This window comes from Centroberyx affinis, unplaced genomic scaffold, assembly GCF_046629955.1.
Source record: "Centroberyx affinis isolate AG114_WGS23_722 - 3 ecotype Tasmania unplaced genomic scaffold, CSIRO-AGI_Caff_v1 ptg006151l_1, whole genome shotgun sequence".
Classification (NCBI taxonomy): Eukaryota; Metazoa; Chordata; class Actinopteri; order Beryciformes; family Berycidae; genus Centroberyx; species Centroberyx affinis.
Genome location: NW_027283125.1, coordinates 24276 through 46964, shown reverse-complemented (window position 1 = coordinate 46964; position 22689 = coordinate 24276). Strand labels below are relative to the sequence as shown.

The 22689-nt window shown below is 40.6% G+C and overlaps 1 protein-coding gene across 1 annotated transcript in view; it reads left to right on the top strand.

Annotated features, from left to right (window-relative positions):
• Positions 1-22119, top strand: part of LOC139638157 (teneurin-3-like) — a gene marked incomplete at its 5' end in the record, with an annotated part of 29324 nt that extends 7205 nt beyond the window's left edge. Inside the window, 13 exon segments of the mRNA XM_071512195.1 lie at positions 2161-2287; positions 8458-8655; positions 8931-8990; positions 9914-10258; positions 11638-11882; positions 11980-12161; positions 12996-13198; positions 14116-14226; positions 14501-14643; positions 15190-15314; positions 15980-16110; positions 19447-20089; positions 20092-22119. Coding sequence (XP_071368296.1) covers positions 2161-2287; positions 8458-8655; positions 8931-8990; positions 9914-10258; positions 11638-11882; positions 11980-12161; positions 12996-13198; positions 14116-14226; positions 14501-14643; positions 15190-15314; positions 15980-16110; positions 19447-20089; positions 20092-20201 — 2623 coding nt within the window.
• Between the last annotated feature and the right edge of the window lie 570 nt (positions 22120-22689).

The window sequence follows — 22689 nt, the reverse complement described above, 5'->3', positions numbered from 1 at the left end:
GCAGAGAATCAAACCTCTGCTGAGAACTTGTTGAGAGGGAGGTTTCTCACTACATCTCCAAACCAAGCCTAGAGCTTCACCCAACTACAGGAAGCACTGTGCATTATGGGTTAACACCTGGAAGGCCAATGGGTTTTGGGGGTCTAAGAGAAGGCCAAAAAGTGAAGGGAATAGGAAAATCTAACATTACTGGTTTGTACTGACATAGGGTCTAGGAAAAATCATGGAAGGCCAATATAAAAGCTGAGATATTTGAGGGTGAATTTTACTCTCCTCTCCTGCACCATTTCTGACCAATGAAGGAAATGACTGATCCCATGTAGTCTCTGCTGATATATTGTAGTTCACATTTTTGTCTCGTGAAATGTAACCGAACCGATGCATAAATACAACAAAGAAGCAAAGACTTTTATTCATTCAGGAGAGAGCAGAGTAACGGTAGACATTTTAGCACCAGACTATGATGTATGTCATTGTTTTCCCAAGAAGGTTCTGAGCTTTGAAGGTGAGTTTGGCTCGTTCTAGTCAACGTAAATCAAGTACGCCCATTAAAGATGGAGGACACAACAATTCTCCATACAAGGCATAAGAAGCAACCAAGAACAGTGGAAATAAACAGGAAGAAACCATGTGGAATCTTATTTTTAAATCAGCACTACTAGGCACCTTTGTACGTTAGCAGCTGGAAATGGCAATGAGAGGTAACCAGGGGATTTGACTTCAATAGAAATCTGTAGGGTGACATCAATAAACCAGTCTGTGATACCTTACACCAAAGCATACTCTTTCTCTGGAGTGTTTAGGAGACACTTTTGGATCTCACTCGTCAGGTTGGATTCATCACTTTCGATGTGGAGAACAATTCCCACCATTGACCATACTGACACCAGAATTTCATTTGGGCAAATAGACCTTATAAGTCAGACTTCCGGTTCCATAGCGATTTCTCCGTAAGGAAAATGAATGGGGTTTCACAGAATCGTCTCTGTCATAGTCTACGTTATGCAGAATTTTAAAAGGTCCATTTTTAGCTACGTATATTTATGTTTCTAATGGCACTGGGTCCATTGATTTCTGTAACCGTGTTCTAGTCCAAGTAGTATTTTTGCTAGCAACAAGCTAAACACTTCAGCGCATATAATATAATTCTCCCTCTCTCTCTACTCTCTCTGTCTCTCTCGCCACGTTTGCTAAATCGATCACATATCTTTGATTTCCAAATTTTATACTGTGGATAAAACTAATCATCAGAGTGAACTTAGAATAACACCATTAGTATATGAAATAGAGAAGAGTCATTTAATTGTTTGATTATTTTAGGATCATTAGCTTTCCTGCAGAAAGGTGCTGACAGGAGGCTCGACAACAACGCTGATCCTTTGCCTCCCAAAATAACTGATTATAAAAAAAAAGGTAAAAACTTGGAACATCTTAAAAAAACGCGTGGGAGCGGTGAGGGTTGCTAAGCAACGTGCTGACTCAGAGTAGAAGCCCGCTGCCAGGGGGTGACGCAGGTTATATGCGCTGAAGTGTTTAGATTGTTGCTAGCAAAAATACTGCTTGGACTAGAAAACGGTTGCAGAAATCAACGGACAAAAGTAGGCACCTTAGGTTTTTTATATTAATTTCTTAGACGTCTTAGATGTTTATTTGTTTTCTGCATTAGTGTGTCAGTAGACTGCTGTTTATTGTAAATTTTTGATATTCAGAAACTTTTCATTTCATTAGTTTTGAAAGCATCTTCGCTTTATGGATTTCTTTGACATATGCCTAAGACTTTTGCACAGTACTGTGTATATGTAGCTAAAAATGGACCGACTTTTAGAATTCTGCATTGAACGTACAGAGAAATCGCTATGGAACCGTGGGCAAGGCTGACGCCATTCGACTTACGAGGTCTATACAGCGTCTGAAGCAGTACGGATGGGACGCTATTCTGTTTTGCGCCCCCACTTTCTGATTTAGGAAAAATTAAGGAAAATTCACACAAAATAATGATTTTCCCCATTGGAACAGCCATGAGAAGTTCACACAAACACACACACATACATTTAGCAACGCAGTGCCACATGTTGTTAATGCCTTTGTGTTTTGTCTTTGGCCAGATGTCTTCCACAGAGACTAATATCTGTGTGTGTGTGTGTGTGTGTGTGTGTGTAGTACGGGGCAGGTGACAGGCCTACAGAGGGGTCCGACCACAGAGAAGTGGGAGTACGACAGCCAGGGGAGAATTGTTTCCAGAGTCTTCGCCGATGGAAAGACCTGGAGCTACACTTACCTGGATAAGGTAGGGGATGGTGCAATGACACACACACACACACACACACACACACACACACATTTCGAACACACACACGATGCTGTCTTAGAAATGCTGTCGTTCTGCAGAGACGAGTGCGTTGTCACAAGCGTTCACTCGACAGATGCACACACACACACACACACACACTCAGGAACACACACACATCGTCTCTGTTTCTCTCACACACACACACAGAGCAAGGTTATTGTGTCTGCGCTAAACTCTGGTCAAACACGGAAAGCAACAGTAATTGAAGCATCGTCCCCGGTGTAAAAACCCCAGAGCATCACAAAGTTAGCGAGAGAAACAAGGAGTTACAAAGACCACACTTACAAACAGCAAGTTCCTCTGAGGAGAGGAGAGGAGAGGAGAGGAGAGGAGGAGAGGAGATATAGAATAGTTAAAAAGGAATAGACTCAAACGCACAACTCCCTTAGTCTCCTAAGACGGAAGTGGGGACGAGGAGAGTGAAGGAAAGGAGGAGAAGGGGTATACAATAGTCAAAACAGCAAGAGGAGAGGAGGAAAGGAGACGAGGAAACTAAAGGAGGGTCGAGTGAGACGAGGAAAGGAGGAAAGAGGAGGAGAGAGAGAGAAGGGAGAGTTTACAAAACAACTCATTTCGTTTCTTAACGAGGAGGAGGAGGAGGGAAGATGAGAGGAGACAAGAGGAAAGGAGAGAGGGGAAGAGACACGATACTTAAAAAGGAATGACGTAAAGAAACGACTCCCTCGGTCTCTTAAGGAGGACAAAGGAGGAGATTCCCTGCAGCACAAGAGCTAGAGGAGGAGAAGGACAAGGAGGAGAGAGGAGGGATACATCAGACATTTTTTTTTTTTTTTTCTGTGTGTGTTTGTTAGCCTGCCAAGAGAGGGGCAGACAGACAGAGACTGACAAATAAATAGCAGCGATGGGCCTTGTTTGTGGACGGACAGAGGGAAGAATGGTAGGAGGGGAATGGGGTGAGAAACTAAGAGAGAGGGAGAGAGATGGAGAGTGGCTTAAGGGAGTGTGTAAAGACAGAGGTATTGCTGTGGAAACAAGACCCAGGGGAGTTGCGGGGGCTTAGCTAAACCGTGTTTGAGAGAGAGAGAGAGCGAGAGAGAGAGAGAGAGAGAGATAACACAGCGGTGGGCCTTGTTTGTGGAGAGAGAGAGTTAGATATAGAGAGAGAGAAAGGGAGACAGCTGTATCAGAGGAAAGCAGGTGGAAACAGAGGGAGAGTTAGAAAAGAAAGAAAGAAAGAAAGAAGGGCCCATAGTTATGAAGCATCTCAGCATTATTTCTAGGAAGTGCACCAAAAGTTTGTATGGGAGTTCACATTCAACATTTCCAAAAACAAGAGAGATACATTTAAAAATATGAAATATAAAACCCATCAATGAACATACCATCATCTCTACTTTCCAGGCTGTTAAAGACTGGTGTTTGCCAGCATTTTTACACGGAGTTCCCAACCGAAAGCTAAGTGACGTAAATTCATACACATTTCAGAAGCTAGGTATCAAATTTCATAAATATCTATACACATTTAAGCATATAAAACACTAAGTTACGAACTTAGTCACAAACAAGAAGCGGGAAGCCTTAAATCCCACTTTGGGCGACAGTTACTTCATGTAGAGAATCTGTATTGGCTGATAAATAGAAAAATTAGAGCTTTGAGTAAATAGTCTGCACTTCTTACAAGTATCTGTAACATTGTGAAGGTACAGGAAGGGTTAATAAAGGGTTAATATCGAGTATATGAATACACCGACACGGATGAAAGTAAGTGTCCGGAATTGGATACGAATTTTGAATCTCAAAAATAGGTGCGCTATCATCCATTTGCAGGGACTGGAAGAAAATCAATTACAAGTTTAGGTAAAAGCGATATTAAACTTTAAAAAAAGACAGATGGAGGATTGTTAATTTATGAGAAACTTCAGCGAAAACAGTACAGGATGAAATATATTGGTATATGATTGTGATTTTTTTGGTCATATGCTGTCCGGAATTGGATACCCTGATGTTATATGCACAAAAGAACTAGGGAGCAAACGTTTCAGCTACATGCTTTCATCAGTCCATGTGCACAAGAGCTAGCTAGCTAGTAAGTAAACATATATGGTGGTGTATGGTAGTTTCTGATTGGTTATCCTCACAATATAGACATGTCATAACAACGTATACCACAAAATTCGTATAGACAGCTTTTAAAAGTATTACTGTCACACAGCAGACTGCTTCTTGGTTGTCTGAAAAATAACTGGTGATCATTTTTTATCTGCTCAACGGATGGAGGACAATGCTAGGACCAACCAACAAGACATTTCAGCTACGAAAGCCTTGTTCTCAAGCCAAAAAAAGCAAATGACAAAGCAGTATTATTATTCCAGTATTATGCATGGAAATATTAACACTTCTCCAGATGTTTCTGTTGGATTCCTGCTATAATTAGCTATCTTACTTGTCTCTGTTGTGAAAACGTGACTTTATGTAATTCCTACTGGTTGCTGATAGAGGTCAATAAAAGTCAGATTATTAAGGCCCCTTTTTACCCACATTTCACAGAATGTAGATTAAAGTTATAGTTCCAAGGGACTATTCTAAAGAACAGGTCCCCATTGACTTCAGTTGTTTTGGAGAAGGCTGCTACCAAGTTGTGCTGGCAGCCTCCCTGTGTGTTATATGGACTAACAAATTTCACCTGTGTTTCATTTGGCATGAGGGTGAGTAGATGATGACAGAATTTTCATTTTTGGGTGAACTATTCCTTTAATAGCATAGCTAAACAAATCTAGTAGATTCATTTAGCTACACATCTTAATCTATTTTATACTTTTTTTTTCTTGCTCTTTCCCAGAAGTTAGGTTTTTTCAAGAGTTGTACTTTTAGTAGTAGTAGCGTTTTTTCTAGAAATTCCACATTGTTGAGGGTCTCTGTCTCGTGGAAGGAAAAGTTCGAGAAAAAATGATGAGGACGGAAAAGCCTGACAGAAAAGCCCACAACTCTGGGGGTGTATTTTTTTTCCCTTCTTGTTTATCTTTTCTGAGTGACAGTTTGGGGGAAAAAAATGCAAGCTAGACTCTAGTCAATAATGAATAAAACAGGAGAGACCGAGAAAGGGAGAAAGGGTTGGAGAAAGGCCAAGCGGAGGAGGAGAGAGAGGAAGCAGAGAGTGAGGAAGCTGAGGGGAGTGGGAGAAGAGAAGGTAGAGAAGAGGAACAGAGATAGAGAGAATAGTGAGAGAAAGGAAGAGACAAATAGAAAGAAGAAGAGAGACGATTCCCCCCCCCAGTGAATAAGTGAGTCACACTCTATTACTCCATGTGTCACTCCATGCACATTCTCGCCTTCTCTTGCACTTGTTTTTTTATTCACTTCCTCCCTCCATCTGTCACTTTTTCTCCTTGTTGAAAACACACTTACTGGGAGTCTCTTGGGGAAACAGAGTGTCAAAAAGCAGTATCCATTATGCATAGTAGCACACACAGATACAGATAACAACATAACTGCATATATATATATATATATATATATATATGCAACATACTGTAATTTATGGTGGATGGCATAAGCAATGTTGGGTAAGTGGTACAGTGATATATTTCCCCCCGTTTTAGGAGTATTGTAATTAATTACTTTTTCAATTCCAGTAATAACATTACTATTCAAAAATGAATTATCCATAGCTATACATCCCCCATACACGATTCATATCCCGCACAATTAGTTGTCTTCCTCTCAGTTCTTATGCTCAAGCACTGAGTGAGCCTATGGTACAAAAGTTGTCTTTCTCTGGGTGGAAGTATTCCCACTTCTTTGATGAGAAATGGTACAAAAGTTGACTTTATCTGGGTGGAAGTATTCCTAGTACTTTGATGAGAAATGGTACAAAAGTTGACTTTCTCTGGGTGGAAGTATTCTCACTTCTTCTATGAGAAATAGTCCAAAAGTTGACTTTCTCTGGGTGGAAGTATTCCCACTACTTCGATGAGAAATGGTCCGAAAGTTGACTTTCTCTGGGTGGAAGTATTCTCACTTCTTCGATGAGAAATGGTACAAAAGTTGACTTTCTCTGGGTGGAAGTATTCTCACTACTTTGATGAGAAATGGTCCGAAAGTTGACTTTCTCTGGGTGGAAGTATTCCCACTACTTCGATGAGAAATGGTCCGAAAGTTGACTTTCTCTGGGTGGAAGTATTCTCACTTCTTCGATGAGAAATGGTACAAAAGTTGACTTTCTCTGGGTTTCTCTCCATTTCCCGTTGTGCTCCCATTATGTCATTACTTCTAGTAAACTTCTGGTAAACTTCTGGTAAGTCAAAGCTGCACTAAGCAACTTCACACATTGGTGGCTCCAAATGACAACAAGAAGTAACTGTTTGAAAACTGAACTTCAAAATTCCAGAAATCCTTAAAGATGACGTCAGTAAACTGCACATGGCATGCTCAGGTTTACCAACCCGACTGGTCTGTGATGCTTTATACCAAAGCTGAGACATTTTACTCCTTAGTTTTGATTTGTCACTTCCGGTGGTGAAGATTTCACACCAGTGGCCATACTGACACCAGGATTTAATTTGGGTAAATGTGTGATTTTGGCTCGTGTGCACATTTCCACATAAAACAATACTAAAAATGTATACCGCATTCCTCAAACATTCGGAAGTACCTGTTTTCATGCATATTCACATGCATATTTTGATAAATCCCAATCACTCATAAATGGGAAGCGCGTTCACTGGACCGATGAAATACTTTACGAAAAAAGATTAACGGTGGAGTTTGCACAGCTTTTCGTTTGGAAATACAAACAGTTCATTTACAAAAACTTTGATCAAACCCAATTTTCATGCGTAAACGTGAATACGAAGGATATAATTATGAACAAATCCATTCATAAATCGCTTGAATATGCGAATGAGGGCCGTTACATTGTCCACTCTATCACATATTCTCTTATCGACGCAGTTAATAGACACATTTCAATGTGTTTCAACGTAACACAATGCAAAAATACGGTTTCCATTACACAGCCCAGCTACCTGTTACTGCAGTGGCTGAACAGAGTTTGAGCTTAAAATCTCTAAGGCTCTAGCAGCAACTTTGTTCAAGGCTGCAAAATAGATATATCCAAGACCTTGGATATGTGCAGCTGGGCTCCTGGGCCATTAGTTCTGTGTGAGAGGTCGAGGGGAACCTAATTGAAAGAGGCTGGTGGATGTTAATACCTGCTCTGTGCTTCATTAACCGGTTCAAACGCTGCTGATGAAAATTAATTGTACTGTTTTCTCCTCATTTATCCCTTTGTCTCTCTCTTTGTTTCTCTATTCAGCTCAATCGAAAGAACTGTGTTGGCATCAAAGGGCATGTCTTACATTGCCAAAGTAGACACACAACAATAATTCACAAATATCAGAATTCTACAATAAATCTACTTATGTGGTAAAGTAGGGCGGGGCGATATGGTTGAAATCAATAACACAGTAATCATAAGGATTTTTCTCGATATCAATATATATCACGATATGGTTCATGTATGCAAAATCACGTTAAATAAACAAATTAATTAATGTTAATCTCATTGAACCGAAATGGTAATGTTAGGTGTGATGTCAAACAAAACTGAAATATTCAAATAATATTCCTACCATACCTCATTTTATTTTTTAAGTTTTTAAGTAAAATTTGCTTGTCATCATCAATTAAGACAGCAGAAATGTGTCACGATATTAAAATATCTTCATATCATCACAATTCCACTGAAAGACAATAAACGATAATATTGAATTATCACCCAGCCCTATGGTAAAGTGATATGTGATATCTGTCTGCAATAGTGTGAGACAGTTGTACTAGTGTTAGTGAGATATATTGTTTTGCCGATATTGACCTTTTATTAAATATCTTATCTTACTATCTCAATTATATATGGTCCGGTCAGTGTGATCCACCTCTGATATGATGGAGGTTCCTCCTTGATCACAGCCAGTCAATATGTTTTTATTAGTATTATCTTTATAGCAGAGAACCCATAGCTGTGGAACCCTAGTGCTGTCTACAGCCCACATCTCTCTCCCCCACTCTGTCTGTTTCTATAATGCTGTTACAATGGCGTATTACTCATTTTTCCCTCTCTTCTTCTTCTTCTCTCCTCTCTCTGCCAGTCCATGGTTTTGCTACTGCACAGCCAGCGGCAGTACATCTTTGACTACGACTCGGGGGACCGCTTGTCTGCGGTCACCATGCCCAGCGTGGCTCGGCACACCATGCAGACCGTCAGATCCATAGGATACTACCGGAACATCTACAGCCCCCCTGAGAGCAACGCCTCCGTCACCGTGGACTACTCTGAAGACGGACAGGTTTGTGTGTGTGTGTGTGTGTGTGTGTAGTGAGACGCTGAAATTGTGGTTGCCGGTATCCCTGGATGATAAAACCTAATACTTACAAGAAGGGATGCAACATGGATGCTGTAGAATTTGTGTCAGACGGGATATATTGTTTTGCTGATATATGGGGCCCATATTGGCCTTTTTATTAAAGTAAGTGCATTGTGCCCATGTTCAAATTAAAGGTCTTACTTCTAAAGGTCTTACATCTCAACCATCTCTCTCTCTCTCTCTCTCCCTCCCTCAAGCTCCTGAGAGTAGCCCATCTGGGTACTGGCCGCCGTATCCTGTATAAGTACCGGAGACAGGTATCATTATCATTTTACTGATTTTTAACGCATCCAAAATAAATCTGTCTATCTTTATTTATTTTATGGTTAAGACTGATATATTGGTTTGCAGATGTTTTCCCTAACAGCTACATGTTTGATTACATAATTTATTGTAGAACTTACCCTGAACTGATTCTAATGAGACATTTTGATCAGATTCCACACAAGTATACATGAGTGTGTTTTATAGTATAGTTGTAATATCCTAGGATTCAATGGAGAGTTTTAGTGTCATGATGGTCTAAATGCTGTTTCAAAGGCTTTTCTTTTTTTTTTTAAACTCATTTTTTTATTTGGTTATTTCTCACATCCCCTTTTACATCACAAATATTTCAACATAGGTTGGCAGTTTCCTTTACAAGGGGTTCAATTTTTGTAGCGTTTTATATATCCGCACAATTCAACTTGAAAATATGTATAAAAATAAATCAAAACAAATTGAAACAATAATAACAATACTGAAAATAACCAACGTAAATAACACAAATATATCAAAACCAAACATGGGTTATATACAAGTTCACCTTACATAGACATACATATTCAGTCCAATATACATAGGAAAGTATCCATATTATTTATCAAAAAATAAAAAATTAAATTTCCTGTTTATTTTGTCTCACTTTAAAGAAGACACAGTAGACTACCTCAGAGCTCAAAGGCTTTTCTATCCTAACAAGAATACAATTCTGGGGGAAACACTGCATATTTGGAATCTTGGGTATTTTTTTGCCATGAAAACAAACGGTCAAATACAAATTGAACACAAAGTATCGGCTATCGACAGAGTAAGTCCATCTATCAATCTAGCCATCGTTAATTGTTATTGTCAATAATTGAATTAGCAGTCCTACAAGACACACTGTAAACATTGATTCCATTGTTCGCCTCATCATCAGAACAAGCTGGCGGAGATCCTGTACGACTCGACGCGGGTCAGCTTCACCTACGACGAGACGGCCGGCGTCCTGAAGACCGTCAACCTGCAGAGCGAGGGCTTCATCTGCTCCATCCGGTACCGGCAGATCGGCCCGCTGGTCGACCGGCAGATCTTCCGCTTCAGTGAGGACGGGATGGTGAACGCGCGCTTCGACTACACCTACGACAACAGCTTCCGGGTCACGAGCATGCAGGCCGTGATCAACGAGACGCCGCTGCCGATCGACCTCTATCAGTTTGACGATATATCGGGCAAGGTGGAGCAGTTCGGGAAGTTTGGAGTCATCTATTATGATATAAATCAGGTAAGACAGGACAGGCTGCATTCTACTTCATTTTGCATTGGATTAGGGCCGCAACTAACGATTATTTTCATTGTCGATTAATCTGTCGATTATTTTCTCGATTAATCGATTTGTTGTTTGGTCTATAAAATGTCAGAAAATGGTGAAAAATGTGGATCAGTGTTTCCCAAAGCCCAAGATGACGTCCTCAAATGTCTTGTTTTGTCCACAACCCAAAGATATTCAGTTTACTGTCATAGAGGAGGAAAGAAACCAGAAAATATTCACATTTAAGAAGCTGGAATTACTCAAACCGATTAATCGATTATCAAAATAGTTGGCGATTAATTTAATAGTTGACAACTAATCGATTAATCGTTGCAGCTCTACATTGGATGATGGATTAATTTAATATTTAATACAGGAAAATGTCACACATTGCTGATTGGTCTCCATAAATGGTAGAAGGTGGAGCAGTCTAGAAAGTTAGGGGTGAGGTAGTTCGATATTAATCAGGCATTTTCATGTTAAAGGAACGCACCGTGCAAGCTATCACCATGCATTATAATCTATCTTGAATTTATGCTGCTGTCTATTTTTTGTCAATTAAGTGAATAGAACAATGTCTCTGTAATACACATCTTTTATCCAGTCAGTCCGCACTTCTCTGTAGTCGCCTGGTTTGAAAACTTGTGTGAAAAACATCCAACAGTAGTGTGAAAATAGCAAGATCCTTGGCGTCAACCGACTCCCATCACTTATGCGTATGTAAGGAAAAATCTTACACAAAGCTCAGACTATCATAGTCTGCTCTCATCACCCCTTGTGCATTTTTTGTGATATTTACAACTCGAATCTAGACACCAGATCAGATCCAACCACTCAAATCAGAGACAGACACCAGCAAATAGCCGATGAGCGTGAGAAAAAAATACACAAAGTCTGGAAAGAAAACGTTCCACCTCCATGTCGCTAAGTGTGTGTTCCCCAAATCCAACCGATCATTAAGTGTGTGTTCCCCAAATCCAACTGTTCGTCAAGTGTGTGTTCCACAAATCCAACCGGTCGTCAAGTGTGTGTTCCACAAATCCAACCGGTTGTTAAGTGTGTGTTCCCCAAATCCAACTCTTCATCAAGTGTGTATTCCCCAAATCCAACCCGTTGTTAAGTGTGTGTTCCCCAAATCCAACTGTTCGTCAAGTGTGTGTTCCCCAAATCCAAACGGTCTGTTCAGTTGCGTAGTGTGTCCCCAGCCTAAGGGAGACACAAGAGAGAAGGTTTTGGTGGAATTTGATCTTAGGTCAGCAGAGGTAAAGATCACTCCAGGGGTACATGTAGTAATTATTAAACTCAACTGTTCACAATTCAGCGCAACTGAGCTCTTCCCTTCTCCACCTCAGATCATCTCCACAGCAGTGATGACCTACACCAAGCACTTTGACCAGCACGGCCGTATTAAGGAGATCCAGTATGAGATCTTCAGATCTCTGATGTACTGGATCACCATCCAGTACGACAACATGGGCCGAGTCACCAAGCGCGAGATCAAGATCGGACCGTTCGCCAACACAACCAAATACGGCTACGAGTACGATGTCGATGGACAGCTGCAGACCGTCTACCTCAACGAGAAGATGATGTGGAGGTAGGATCTAGTTTACTCGCCCAGCGCAAGACACCAGGCAAGATTATTATTCCACATGCTAACGCTACCATAATCGTTGTTGGTGTTGTCATTCCAGGTATAACTACGACCTGAATGGGAACCTGCACTTGTTGAACCCTGGGAACAGCGCTCGGTTAACCCCTCTACGCTACGACCTGAGAGACAGGATAACTCGTCTCGGAGATGTCCAGTACAGGCTGGATGAAGATGGCTTCCTAAGACAGAGAGGGGCCGAGATATTTGAATACAACTCCAAAGGTGGGAATTAACACTTTTTGTTCAGAAATAGTACATATAGCTAGTGTCATATGTTTGTACTCCAAATAAAATGTTCGCTCGGGTGGTACATTAGGTTAGACTGGTTTCTGATCTGTTTTTATTGTGGTACGTGGTGAGACTGGTTTCTATGCTCTTAAGACTGGTTTCAGTTATTTCAGAACCGGTCAGTTGGACAGGGGTTATGCTTTCGTCCCGTTCTGTCTGTATGTTTGTCTGTCTGTTAGCAGGATAATTCCAAAAGTTCTGAACGGATTTGCATGAGACTTTGTGGAAAGTTTGGTCATGTGGCAAGGGAGAACCGATTATCTTTTCACACCCACTGGCCACAGGGGGGCATGGATTCACGTAACACCATCAAACTCTATTTGCCCAATCAAACAACATGGGGGGGCACTGGAGAGCTCATTTCCTGTTTAGACATAACCACACTGCCAATTTTTCCAAAACTTGGTCCAGTGGTAGAAGGGCAGCCCTAATGGGAACTGGACAAATATCGTGCTGATTGGCCATGTGGTGTTGTGATAATCAACTAAAATGATTAAAAGTGTGTGCATTGCCTAATGTGAAACAAGTTGGTAATGTGGCATGGAAGAAATTATTACCGTATTTCTAATATTGGCCCAGGACTTTATTTACCTCAACTGCAGATTGTTGTACAGACGGTTTCGATTGTGATACAGATTAGCATGTTGCAGAACTGGTTAGACTGTTTTTTGTGTTGTATTGAAACTGCTGGTAGCTGATATTTCATGGAAGTCAATGGGACATCATTCTTCTCATCTTAGTTCTTACTGTGTATCTTTCTACCTTCAGGTCTTCTAATACGCGTCTACAGTAAAGCGGCCAGTTGGACCATTCAGTACCGTTATGATGGCTTGGGTCGCCGAGTAGCGTCTAGAAACAGTCTGGGCCAGCACCTCCAGTTCTTCTACGCTGACCTGAACTACCCCACCAGAATCACCCACGTCTACAACCACTCCAGCTCCGAGATCACATCGTTTTACTACGATCTGCAGGTCAGTACACCAGAAAAAAATCATTCTAGAGCGAACGCTGATATCAGTGCTAAGGGATACAATCATTGAGTGATTTGGTCAAAAATGTGTTTTTTCTAACTCATATTTTCTCCAAAATCTCCAGCTAATCAGGCACTACTAATGCTAATAAATTTACCTTGCATGACTATAATATACAGTCATGTAGAATTATTTTCTCTCCAAATGCTTGGGGAAAGCATGAGTCATAGCGGAATTGTAGTCATGGGGGAAGTGCAGACTTTGGCAAAAATTTGGCCTGGACACACCACTGTGGCTGCTCCAAATGGCAGCAAGAGCCAACCGTTTGATTTTAAGGACTTCAGTATCTAGACATCCTGTAACGTGTCTAATGTTTTGCAACCCAGCTGGTATGTGATGCTTTATATCAAAGGACACCCGAGGGACTGAAAGAGGCAAAAGATCTAACGTTGGGTGAGTCCAGCTTTCTCTGGACGGAGCGCTACTCACTGCTGTGTGGGAGACAGTTCTGTTGTGGAGATCTCCCACCAGTGACCATACCGGCACCAGAATTTCATTTGGGCAAATAAATCTACAGCGTCTCAGTTAGTGGGGATGGGATGCTCTTCTCTGTCGCGCCTCACTTCGTGTCTATTGTCTCTTTTAAATGCTTGTACCTGCAACAAACTACGGTAACAACAGGGAGACCAGCCAAATATAAGCTTGATGTGTTGTGATTCATAGAGTTATGCATTTGCTTAAAATATCAGTGAAGCAGAGTACTCCAACAACAACAATAAAACCCATAATAGTAACATAAGGCCATCTTGTTATAGAACTCAGCAATGGAGAATAGTTCTACTTGCAATAATACCATACAAATCACCATAATAATCATTATATTCATAATGTGTACAATTATGTTTATTGTTATACAGGGCCATTTGTTCGCTATGGAGATCAGTAGTGGAGAGGAGTTTTACATTGCATGTGATAATACTGGGACCCCACTGGCTGTCTTCAGCAGCAATGGACTGTTACTTAAACAGGTAAGTGTGTGCGTGTGTGTGTGTGTGTGTGTGTGTGCACTGTATTTGTGGCTAAGGGAGAGTGAGCATGAGTGTGTTTCTATATATTGGTTCAAATTCTTTAAATGGCAGATTATGACGATTATGTTTAAATCCCATTCATTTTCCCCATAGAGAAAGATCCCTTAGATCTGGAAATCCATATTTGGGAAAGGCTGACACCCTAAACTGTAGACAATTCATGGCGTGGCGTATTTTAACTCAACCTGAACTCTGTGTGTGTGTGTGTGTGTAGGTGCAGTACACGGCATATGGCGAGGTGTATTTTGATTCAAACCCAGACTTCGTGCTGGTAATTGGTTTCCACGGCGGCCTGTACGACCCCCTGACACGACTACTACATTTTGGAGACAGAGACTACGACATTCCTGCTGGGAGGTAGGCATGCATTCACTTATTTATTCATTTAGACATTCATTTATTCATTAAGCCGCTCATTTGTCAGTCATAATAATAAGGCATGAGAGTTGAAGAGATACTAGAAGAAAAGAGAGTTCTTGAAAATTTGTCTTGTTGCCTAAGCAGCTCCTATTTCCCAACCAAGTATCTGTGCATCAGACATCCATTCCATGCAGTGGTGGAAAGTAACTAAGTACATTTACTCAAGTACTTAAGTACAATTTTGAGATACTTGTACTTTACTTGAGTATTTCCATTTGATGCTACTTTATACTTCCACTCCACTACATTTCAGAGGGAAATATTGTACTTTCTACTCCACTACATTACGTTATGTACTTTTACTTAAGTAGGATTTTTCATCCAGGACTTTTACTTGTAATGGAGTATTTTTACATTGCTGTATTGATAGTTTTACTTAAGTAAAGGATCAGAGTACTTCTTCCACCACTGATTCCATATAACAGCAGGTTAGTAAAGTGTTGCTGTGGTCATGTCTAACTGGAGTGTGCATGTGTCATTAAGATGGACCACTCCTGACATCGGTACATGGACACGGGTTGGTAAAGACCCCCAGCCCTTCAACCTCTACATGTTCAGAAACAACAACCCCGTCAGTAAGATTCACCAGGTTAAAGAATACGTCACAGGTAAGATTTAAACAGAATCATATCTAGACAAATTTACGAATAGACCCACATGGGTTTTTGAAGGCTAATACCAATAGCAATATTTGTGCTGATATTCAATATGTTTAAATTGGACTATTTTCATGCAAAAAAAATGACAAAAGATGACAAGTATTCAGTGTTTCCCCCAAGGAAAAGCCTCAGAAACAGCAATGAGACCATAATGGGAGTTATGGTCTCATTAATCAAAATGTTCTATGCTTTATTCACATGGTAATTTGTTGGATTGAAGACATATTTTTCTTTCTGAAGTGTATTGTTTTTGCTTTTGATACAATGACTAGTATCACAAAGCTGACTTTAGTTACTAAACTTTTTTCAAGTTACAGTGGGCTCCAAAAAGCGTATTTTCCACCTACCAGTCAAATCGGCAACAATTTCATGTAATTGTAAATTTGCTATTCTTTGTTGCTGATTGCTGATTGTTACCATTCAACAGTGATGCAACCTATAGCCAGTTCATGAAAAGCTTTTACATTTGCTGTTCGAAACACCTAGGAAGGATATTGTTTACACAAGCAAAAACAGCAGTTTGTTTGAAAAAAAAAAAGACACTTCAATTCAACTGCCTTTCTCTACCTCCCTCCCTCCCTCTCTTCTGCATCCACTGTTCTCTTCCTCTCTAGATGTGAATATCTGGCTGGTGACATTTGGCTTCCACCTCCACAATGCTATCCCCGGCTTCCCCATTCCTAAATTTGACCTGACACAACCCTCTCTGGAAATGAAGAAGAGCCAGCTGTGGGACGACCTGCCTGTGCGTATCCCTAAAACTTTTCATTTGACTAATGACATCAAAACATTTTTTATTAGAATTTCAATATCACAATTAGGTAACACTTTACAATAAGGGTACATTTATTAAGGGTAAGTTAATGCTTAATAATTAATGTACCCTTATTGTAAAGTGTTACCCACAATTACATTAAAGAGCATCCTAGAGCTCATGCTGTATATCCATATACCTTTTCTCTGCTTTAATTTTCATTACTTATTTGTTGTCCCTTATTTGGTGATTGAAAATATTTTATACACAAAGTGAAGATGAATGTGGACTAATTCCCTTTAACCCAGTTCAGGGACGTAGTGGAGGGCAAACCCACCTAAACTCCACTTACCCACATATTAGCATATTATTATATATATTATTATTCAGTATACATCTTAGTAAGTAGTATCAAACCGATGTAAGTTATATGAGGACAAGGTATTTCAAAGAAGCAAGTAGAAATTAATGGTTTTCTGAAAATATAATTAATTTTTGTTCATATTGGTGAAGTATTGGGCTAAATTTTAATTCAGTCTCAGTGGATTGGACAATACAAATCTTTTAGCTCCATACAACTAATGAAAATTTAAATAGATAAACATTGATCAAATTAAAAGGTAACACTTTACAATAAGGGTCACTAAGTTAAGGGTTAGTTAATGCTTAATAAGCATTAACTAACCCTTAATTAACAGTTAACTAATGTGTCTGGTAATCATTTACTAATGGTGCTCATGTTAACTAAGGTATTAATTTATACATTATTTAATAGTCATCTTTATAAACTATTAAATGTATAAATTAATACCTTAGTTAACATGAACACCATTAGTAAATTACACATTAGTTAACTGTTAATTAAGCAAGAACTAACCCTTAACTCAGTGACCCTTATTGTAAAGTGTTACCAATTAAAAAAAAAGATAAATAAATCTCAAAATCAATAAATACAAGTCTATATTTATATTTTAGAAATATTTTATAAATAGCGTAAGTATAATTTTAATATAAAAAAAATAAAAGCTAAAATCTCATTCACTGTTTGGGCTGTTATGAAGGTGATCAACACACACACATGTACACTGATGACATAACACACATACACAGTAGCAACGCAGAGAGAAAGAAACGCAGAGGAAATCAAGAAAGAGGATAAAATGACAAGGGGAGGGAGGAGAGTTTAAAGTGAAATGAAGAAAACAAAAAAAGCAGAAGAAATCGGAGAGGGGGAACAGCGTAAATCGAGCGAAAGAGAACTCCAGGAAAGCGAGAGATAAAAAAAAAAAATAAACTGAAAAGAGGGTGATGAAATATGAGGGGAAATTTAAGTGAATGAAAAAGTGAGAGAAAAAGAGAGGAGAGAGGGGAATTAGAAAGATGGAGAGAACCTCCTACAGACAAGAAGATCAGGAAACGGAAGGGAAAGAGAGAAAAAGGGGGAGGAAATGGAATGAGAATAATGAGAGGGGAAATGAGGAGAGAGAACGATAAAGACTTGTCCGGAGAAACCAATAATTCATGCCTTTCCCATCTTAAATCCTCATTGTCTGCTTGTTCCTAGGGACTGTTTCAGTTAGGTATATTATTTAGAGGTATATTATACGGTATTATTATATGTTTGGGATACAGAAACGGCAAAATCAAGAGAGAAACGGAGAAAGTCGACGAGGGAGATAGAGAGAGAGAAACTGGGGAAAAAATAAGAGAAAAAAACGGAAGGAATTGAGGAAGATTTAAACTGACCAACAGTGTTATTTGAAGAGCCAGTGTCTCACCGGGAAACTCACAAGCTACTGGGCTCTTGATCTGACGAGTCCACACACACACACACACACACACACAGAAAAAGCTTGCAGCAGAGTCATGCTCAGACATACAATTATTTGTGTTGGCGTAGCAGTTGAGTTTTTCAAAAGTTGTTGTTTTTTTTGTTTTTTTTTAAAACATCAAAAATAATTCTATTGTGATCTTTTCTGAGGCAATTATTTCCAATGTGTGGGCTAAAGAAAAGGGAAACATTTATATATTTTTTCCCATGTTTGGAGACGTGATCTCAGTAGTGGCTTGAAGGAAAGACCTTATTGTCAGCAAATCATACATACAGTACATACGTGGGTCTTACATGGAAAGAGTATATATACATACATACATACATATATATATATATATATGGATTACTCCTACCCTAACCCTTTTTTTCTCTCATTCGATTTTTCTTAGACTGTCAAAACAGACACACTAATTCATCAACAAACCTTTCTTACAATATAATCATCAGGCAAACATCAGAAAATTGTGTGTATTATATGATGCTCTGATTATAATTATCATGTAATGTTCTTATAATGTGCTTATGAGGCAACAGAAAAACGTGAAATGAACACGACTTGTTAACAGCAAATTATGTGTTGGTAGAGCGTAAAGTGTTAAAATGACATATCCCCAGCACTAAGCGGTTACATGAAGGAGACACGACTATAAACAGGAAGTAGTGTCACATTGAAGTAGCACGGTGGAAGTATTTGGTTTGCCTTCGATGCCGGTGACCAGGGTTCAAATCCCAGTGTTTACAAAGGACATTTCAAGTCACATTTCAAGTCACGAACGTTTTTCTTATTTAACCATGACCAAGCCCTTTCCCTAACCTTAACCAAGTTGTTTTAGTTGTCTGACTATAACCTTAACCAAGTTATTTTAGTTGTCTAACTATAACCTTAACCCAAACCTTAACCAAGTTATTTTAGTTGTCTAACTATAACCTTAACCAAGTTGTTTTAGTTGTCTAACTATAACCTTAACCAAGTTGTTTTAGTTGTCTAACTATAACCTTAACCCAAACCTTAACCAAGTTGTTTTAGTTGTCTAACTATAACCTTAACCAAGTTATTTTAGTTGTCTAACTATAACCTTAACCCAAACCTTAACCAAGTTGTTTTAGTTGTCTAACTATAACCTTAACCCAAACCTTAACCAAGTTGTTTTAGTTGTCTAACTATAACCTTAACCAAGTTGTTTTAGTTGTCTGACTAAAACCTTAACCAAGTTGTTTTACTTGCCTAAACTTAACCCTAACCTTAACCAAGTTGTTTTACTTGCCTAAACTTAACCCTAACCTTAACCAAACTTGTTTTACTTGCCTAAACTTAACCGTTAACCAACCTTTAGAACGTATTTCAGTTTGTGGGGGAGAAACGTTATTTTCCCATAAAACGTGTCCACAGCACGTAAGTCTGCGTTTCAGAGTCGGTGTTCATTTCACGTTATTTGTGTGAGATCATGTCGTCATGAAAGCGTTACCTAACTCTTCCGTCTCTCCTCCACCAGTCTATCTCGGGTGTCCAGCAGGAGGTGACTCGCCAGTCTCGGGCCTTCCTGTCGTTTGAGCGCATGCCCGAGATCCAGCTCAGCCGGCGCCAGCTGGACCGTTCCAAACCCTGGCTCTGGTTCGCCACCGTCAGGTCCCTCATCGGCAAGGGGGTGATGCTCGCCGTGACCCAGGGCCGCGTGGTGACCAACGCCCTCAACATCGCCAACGAGGACTGCATCAAAGTCGCGGCGGTCCTGAACAACGCCTTTCACCTCGAGGACCTGCACTTCACGGTGGAGGGCCGCGACACGCACTACTTCATCAAGACCAGCCTGCCCGAGAACGACCTCAGCGCGCTCCGGCTCACCTCGGGCCGGAAGTCGCTGGAGAACGGCGTCAACGTGACGGTGTCCCAGTCCACGACCGTGGTGAACGGGCGCACGCGGCGCTTCGCCGACGTGGAGCTGCAGCACGGCGCGCTGGCCCTCCACGTGCGCTACGGCATGACGCTGGACGAGGAGAAGGCGCGCATCCTGGAGCAGGCGAGGCAGAGGGCGCTGTCGAGCGCCTGGGCCCGCGAGCAGCAGCGGGTGCGGGACGGCGAGGAAGGGTTCCGCCTGTGGACGGAGGGCGAGAAGAGGCAGCTGCTGAGTAGCGGGAAGGTCTGGGTTACGACGGCTACTACGTGCTGTCCATAGAGCAGTACCCCGAGCTCGCCGACAGCGCCAACAACATCCAGTTCCTACGCCAGAGCGAGATAGGGAAGAGGTAACACGGCATCGACGACAGGAAAAACCGCCGCCGCCGCCGCCGCCGCCCCCCCACGATGACTGTCAAAGACTCTAAAGAAGGCTACCAAAAGTTTCGGTTTTGACACAACAAACACAAAAACGGTCGTCGGAGACTGGATTGTCTTGAGACTCTAAAAACGGCCACTGTAGAGACCGCCCATGTTTGCGATTATGTTTTATTCCAAGGACGACAAAGTGGATTTCTAGACTGATGGATGGCGTAACAATCATTTCAACGCAACCGTCCAGGGTGAGCACTCTAAACGTTCTAAAAAACTGCAGTTCCGATGGTTGTAAACGGTCTACGTGAGCCTGCAAAGAAGTTCAGAGTCCCTTTGACCCACGCCTTTTCTTTTCTTTCTTACGTCCCCGCCCTCCGCCTTCGAACCTGCACGCATGCCCCTCCCCCTCTCTCTGGTAGGTGGGGCTTAGCTTAGTGCTATGTCTTGTGCTCTCTAGCTGTAAAACAGTGGGATGTAGAGACTTGCTTGAATAACCAACTGACCAACGGAACACCCGTCCCGACCAGATGGCCCCTCTAGGATTTAGATCTCCGTGGTCCTATACTGTCAGACCACTCGACATAATAAATACCTATGGATCCCAAACAGACTTTCTGTTCCAGGTTTCATATCTCTGCGGGTCCTCATGTGTCCCAGCGCACTCGGTTTTAGACCTCTACGGGCCATGTATGGATGGATGTATTTTGTTTTTCCCTGCTAAAACCATTGAATGGAACTGTTGTGGAACTGTTGTGGACTCTCTCCAAGAGAGACAGACACACAAAAGACTGCAGTTTGTACGAAGGAAAAGAATAAAGACTTTGATTTTAGGATTTTTTTTGTTTGTTTGTTTTATATATAAACTCCCTGGAATTGCTTCAGACAAAAAAGGGGATATTAAAAATAAACAAAAAAAGTGTTTACATACTATTTACCTATACCACTATTATTACTATTACTACTACTACTGCAACATCACCGGAATGGACAATGATCTGAACTGAACAAGAACTGAACTTTTTTTCTGCGTTTTTTTTTTTTTTTAGTTTTTTTTTTTTTTTTCTTACAAAAATGCTGATGTCTATAATCTGTTTGGTCAGTTCTGATGACGAAACCACTCCCCCTTAACCCCCTGTGCTTTTACAAGGTCTATCAATTTTTTCAGGTCTAGACAACAATGAACAAAACAATCAAGTCTCTCTTCGACAGCAGCGTGGAAAGGAATTTGGGGCGACTGCGGGACCAGCACCGGGACCACGGTTGTTTATTATATTGTGTGGATATATTCTTCTTTTGGACCAAGTGGGCTCACTGGTCCTGTAAAAAAAAAAACAGCTGGTCCCTCGTCAGCCCGGGAGTCGTCCACTTCTGCGAAAACGCGACTCAGCCTCGTAACGCATAGACCTTGTGCTTTTATCGGTCAAAGGTAGTAGTATCGCTTGCCATAGAAACATGTTGTCATGGCTTTTGGGGGGGGCCGGGTTGCTGTGAGTAGTAACTAATTGTTGCTTCTCTCCTCATTTTTGCTCGTTTCTCTTTAAAGGGACAGCGCATTGCCATCAGTGACTTTAACGAGTAACAGTAATAGATCAAAATCGATGTGGACGTTTTCTCATTGATTGTGGGTCTCTGTACTCTTTTAGAGGAGTTTTCTTTGTGTGTATGTGTGTGTGTACAAGGGAATTCTGGAGTGAAGTAATCTTTAATCATTTTAAAAAGGAAAGAACGGAAACTTTACAGAGAGTAAAAATCATATCCTACCAATCGTTTTTTTTTTTTTTTCAAAGACAACTGTTGAGGCGAGTTGACAATGTTTAATGGATTTATCTCTTTTTTTATTTTGAAGGTTGAGAAATTCCACTTATCCGTACATCGATATTAGTCTCAGAGAAAGTAATTTATGTACAGTGTTTCTACGGTAAAGAATAAAATCCTTAAAACTATTAGCGGGGTTTTTACTCAGTTGTGCACATCTTTCTGTCTTTCTCTCCATCCTCAAAAGCAAAAATTCAAAAAAAGTGTATTTATTGTCTTGCAATATTCACTCATAATCATTGACATGGTAATACTTCACCAGGGTTTGTATCGCAAATCACTTGACTAAGCAGGCCAGCCAGAATTGGCTGTAACACTGATGTAATGTCTGGGCTCCAGTGAAAACAACCAATCATCTTTGACCTACTACAGCAGCGTTGTAGCGATATATATTCAAATGAGTGTATGATGTCATCTGGTGACTTCTAGCAACTTTTGGAGCACAACACCATCCTACAACATCTACTGGACAGCAACACCTGAATGACCGTAATTAAAAACGACAAGTAAACTCAGCCATGTTAAATGTGCTGTTTCTGGCTGTCAGTCAGTAAATAAATCACTGCAGGCCTTCCTAAAGATGAAGACAGCCGTATTGAGTGGCTGAAATTTATTTTCAGCCGAAGTCAGCCTGCACATGTTGCTGTGTTCT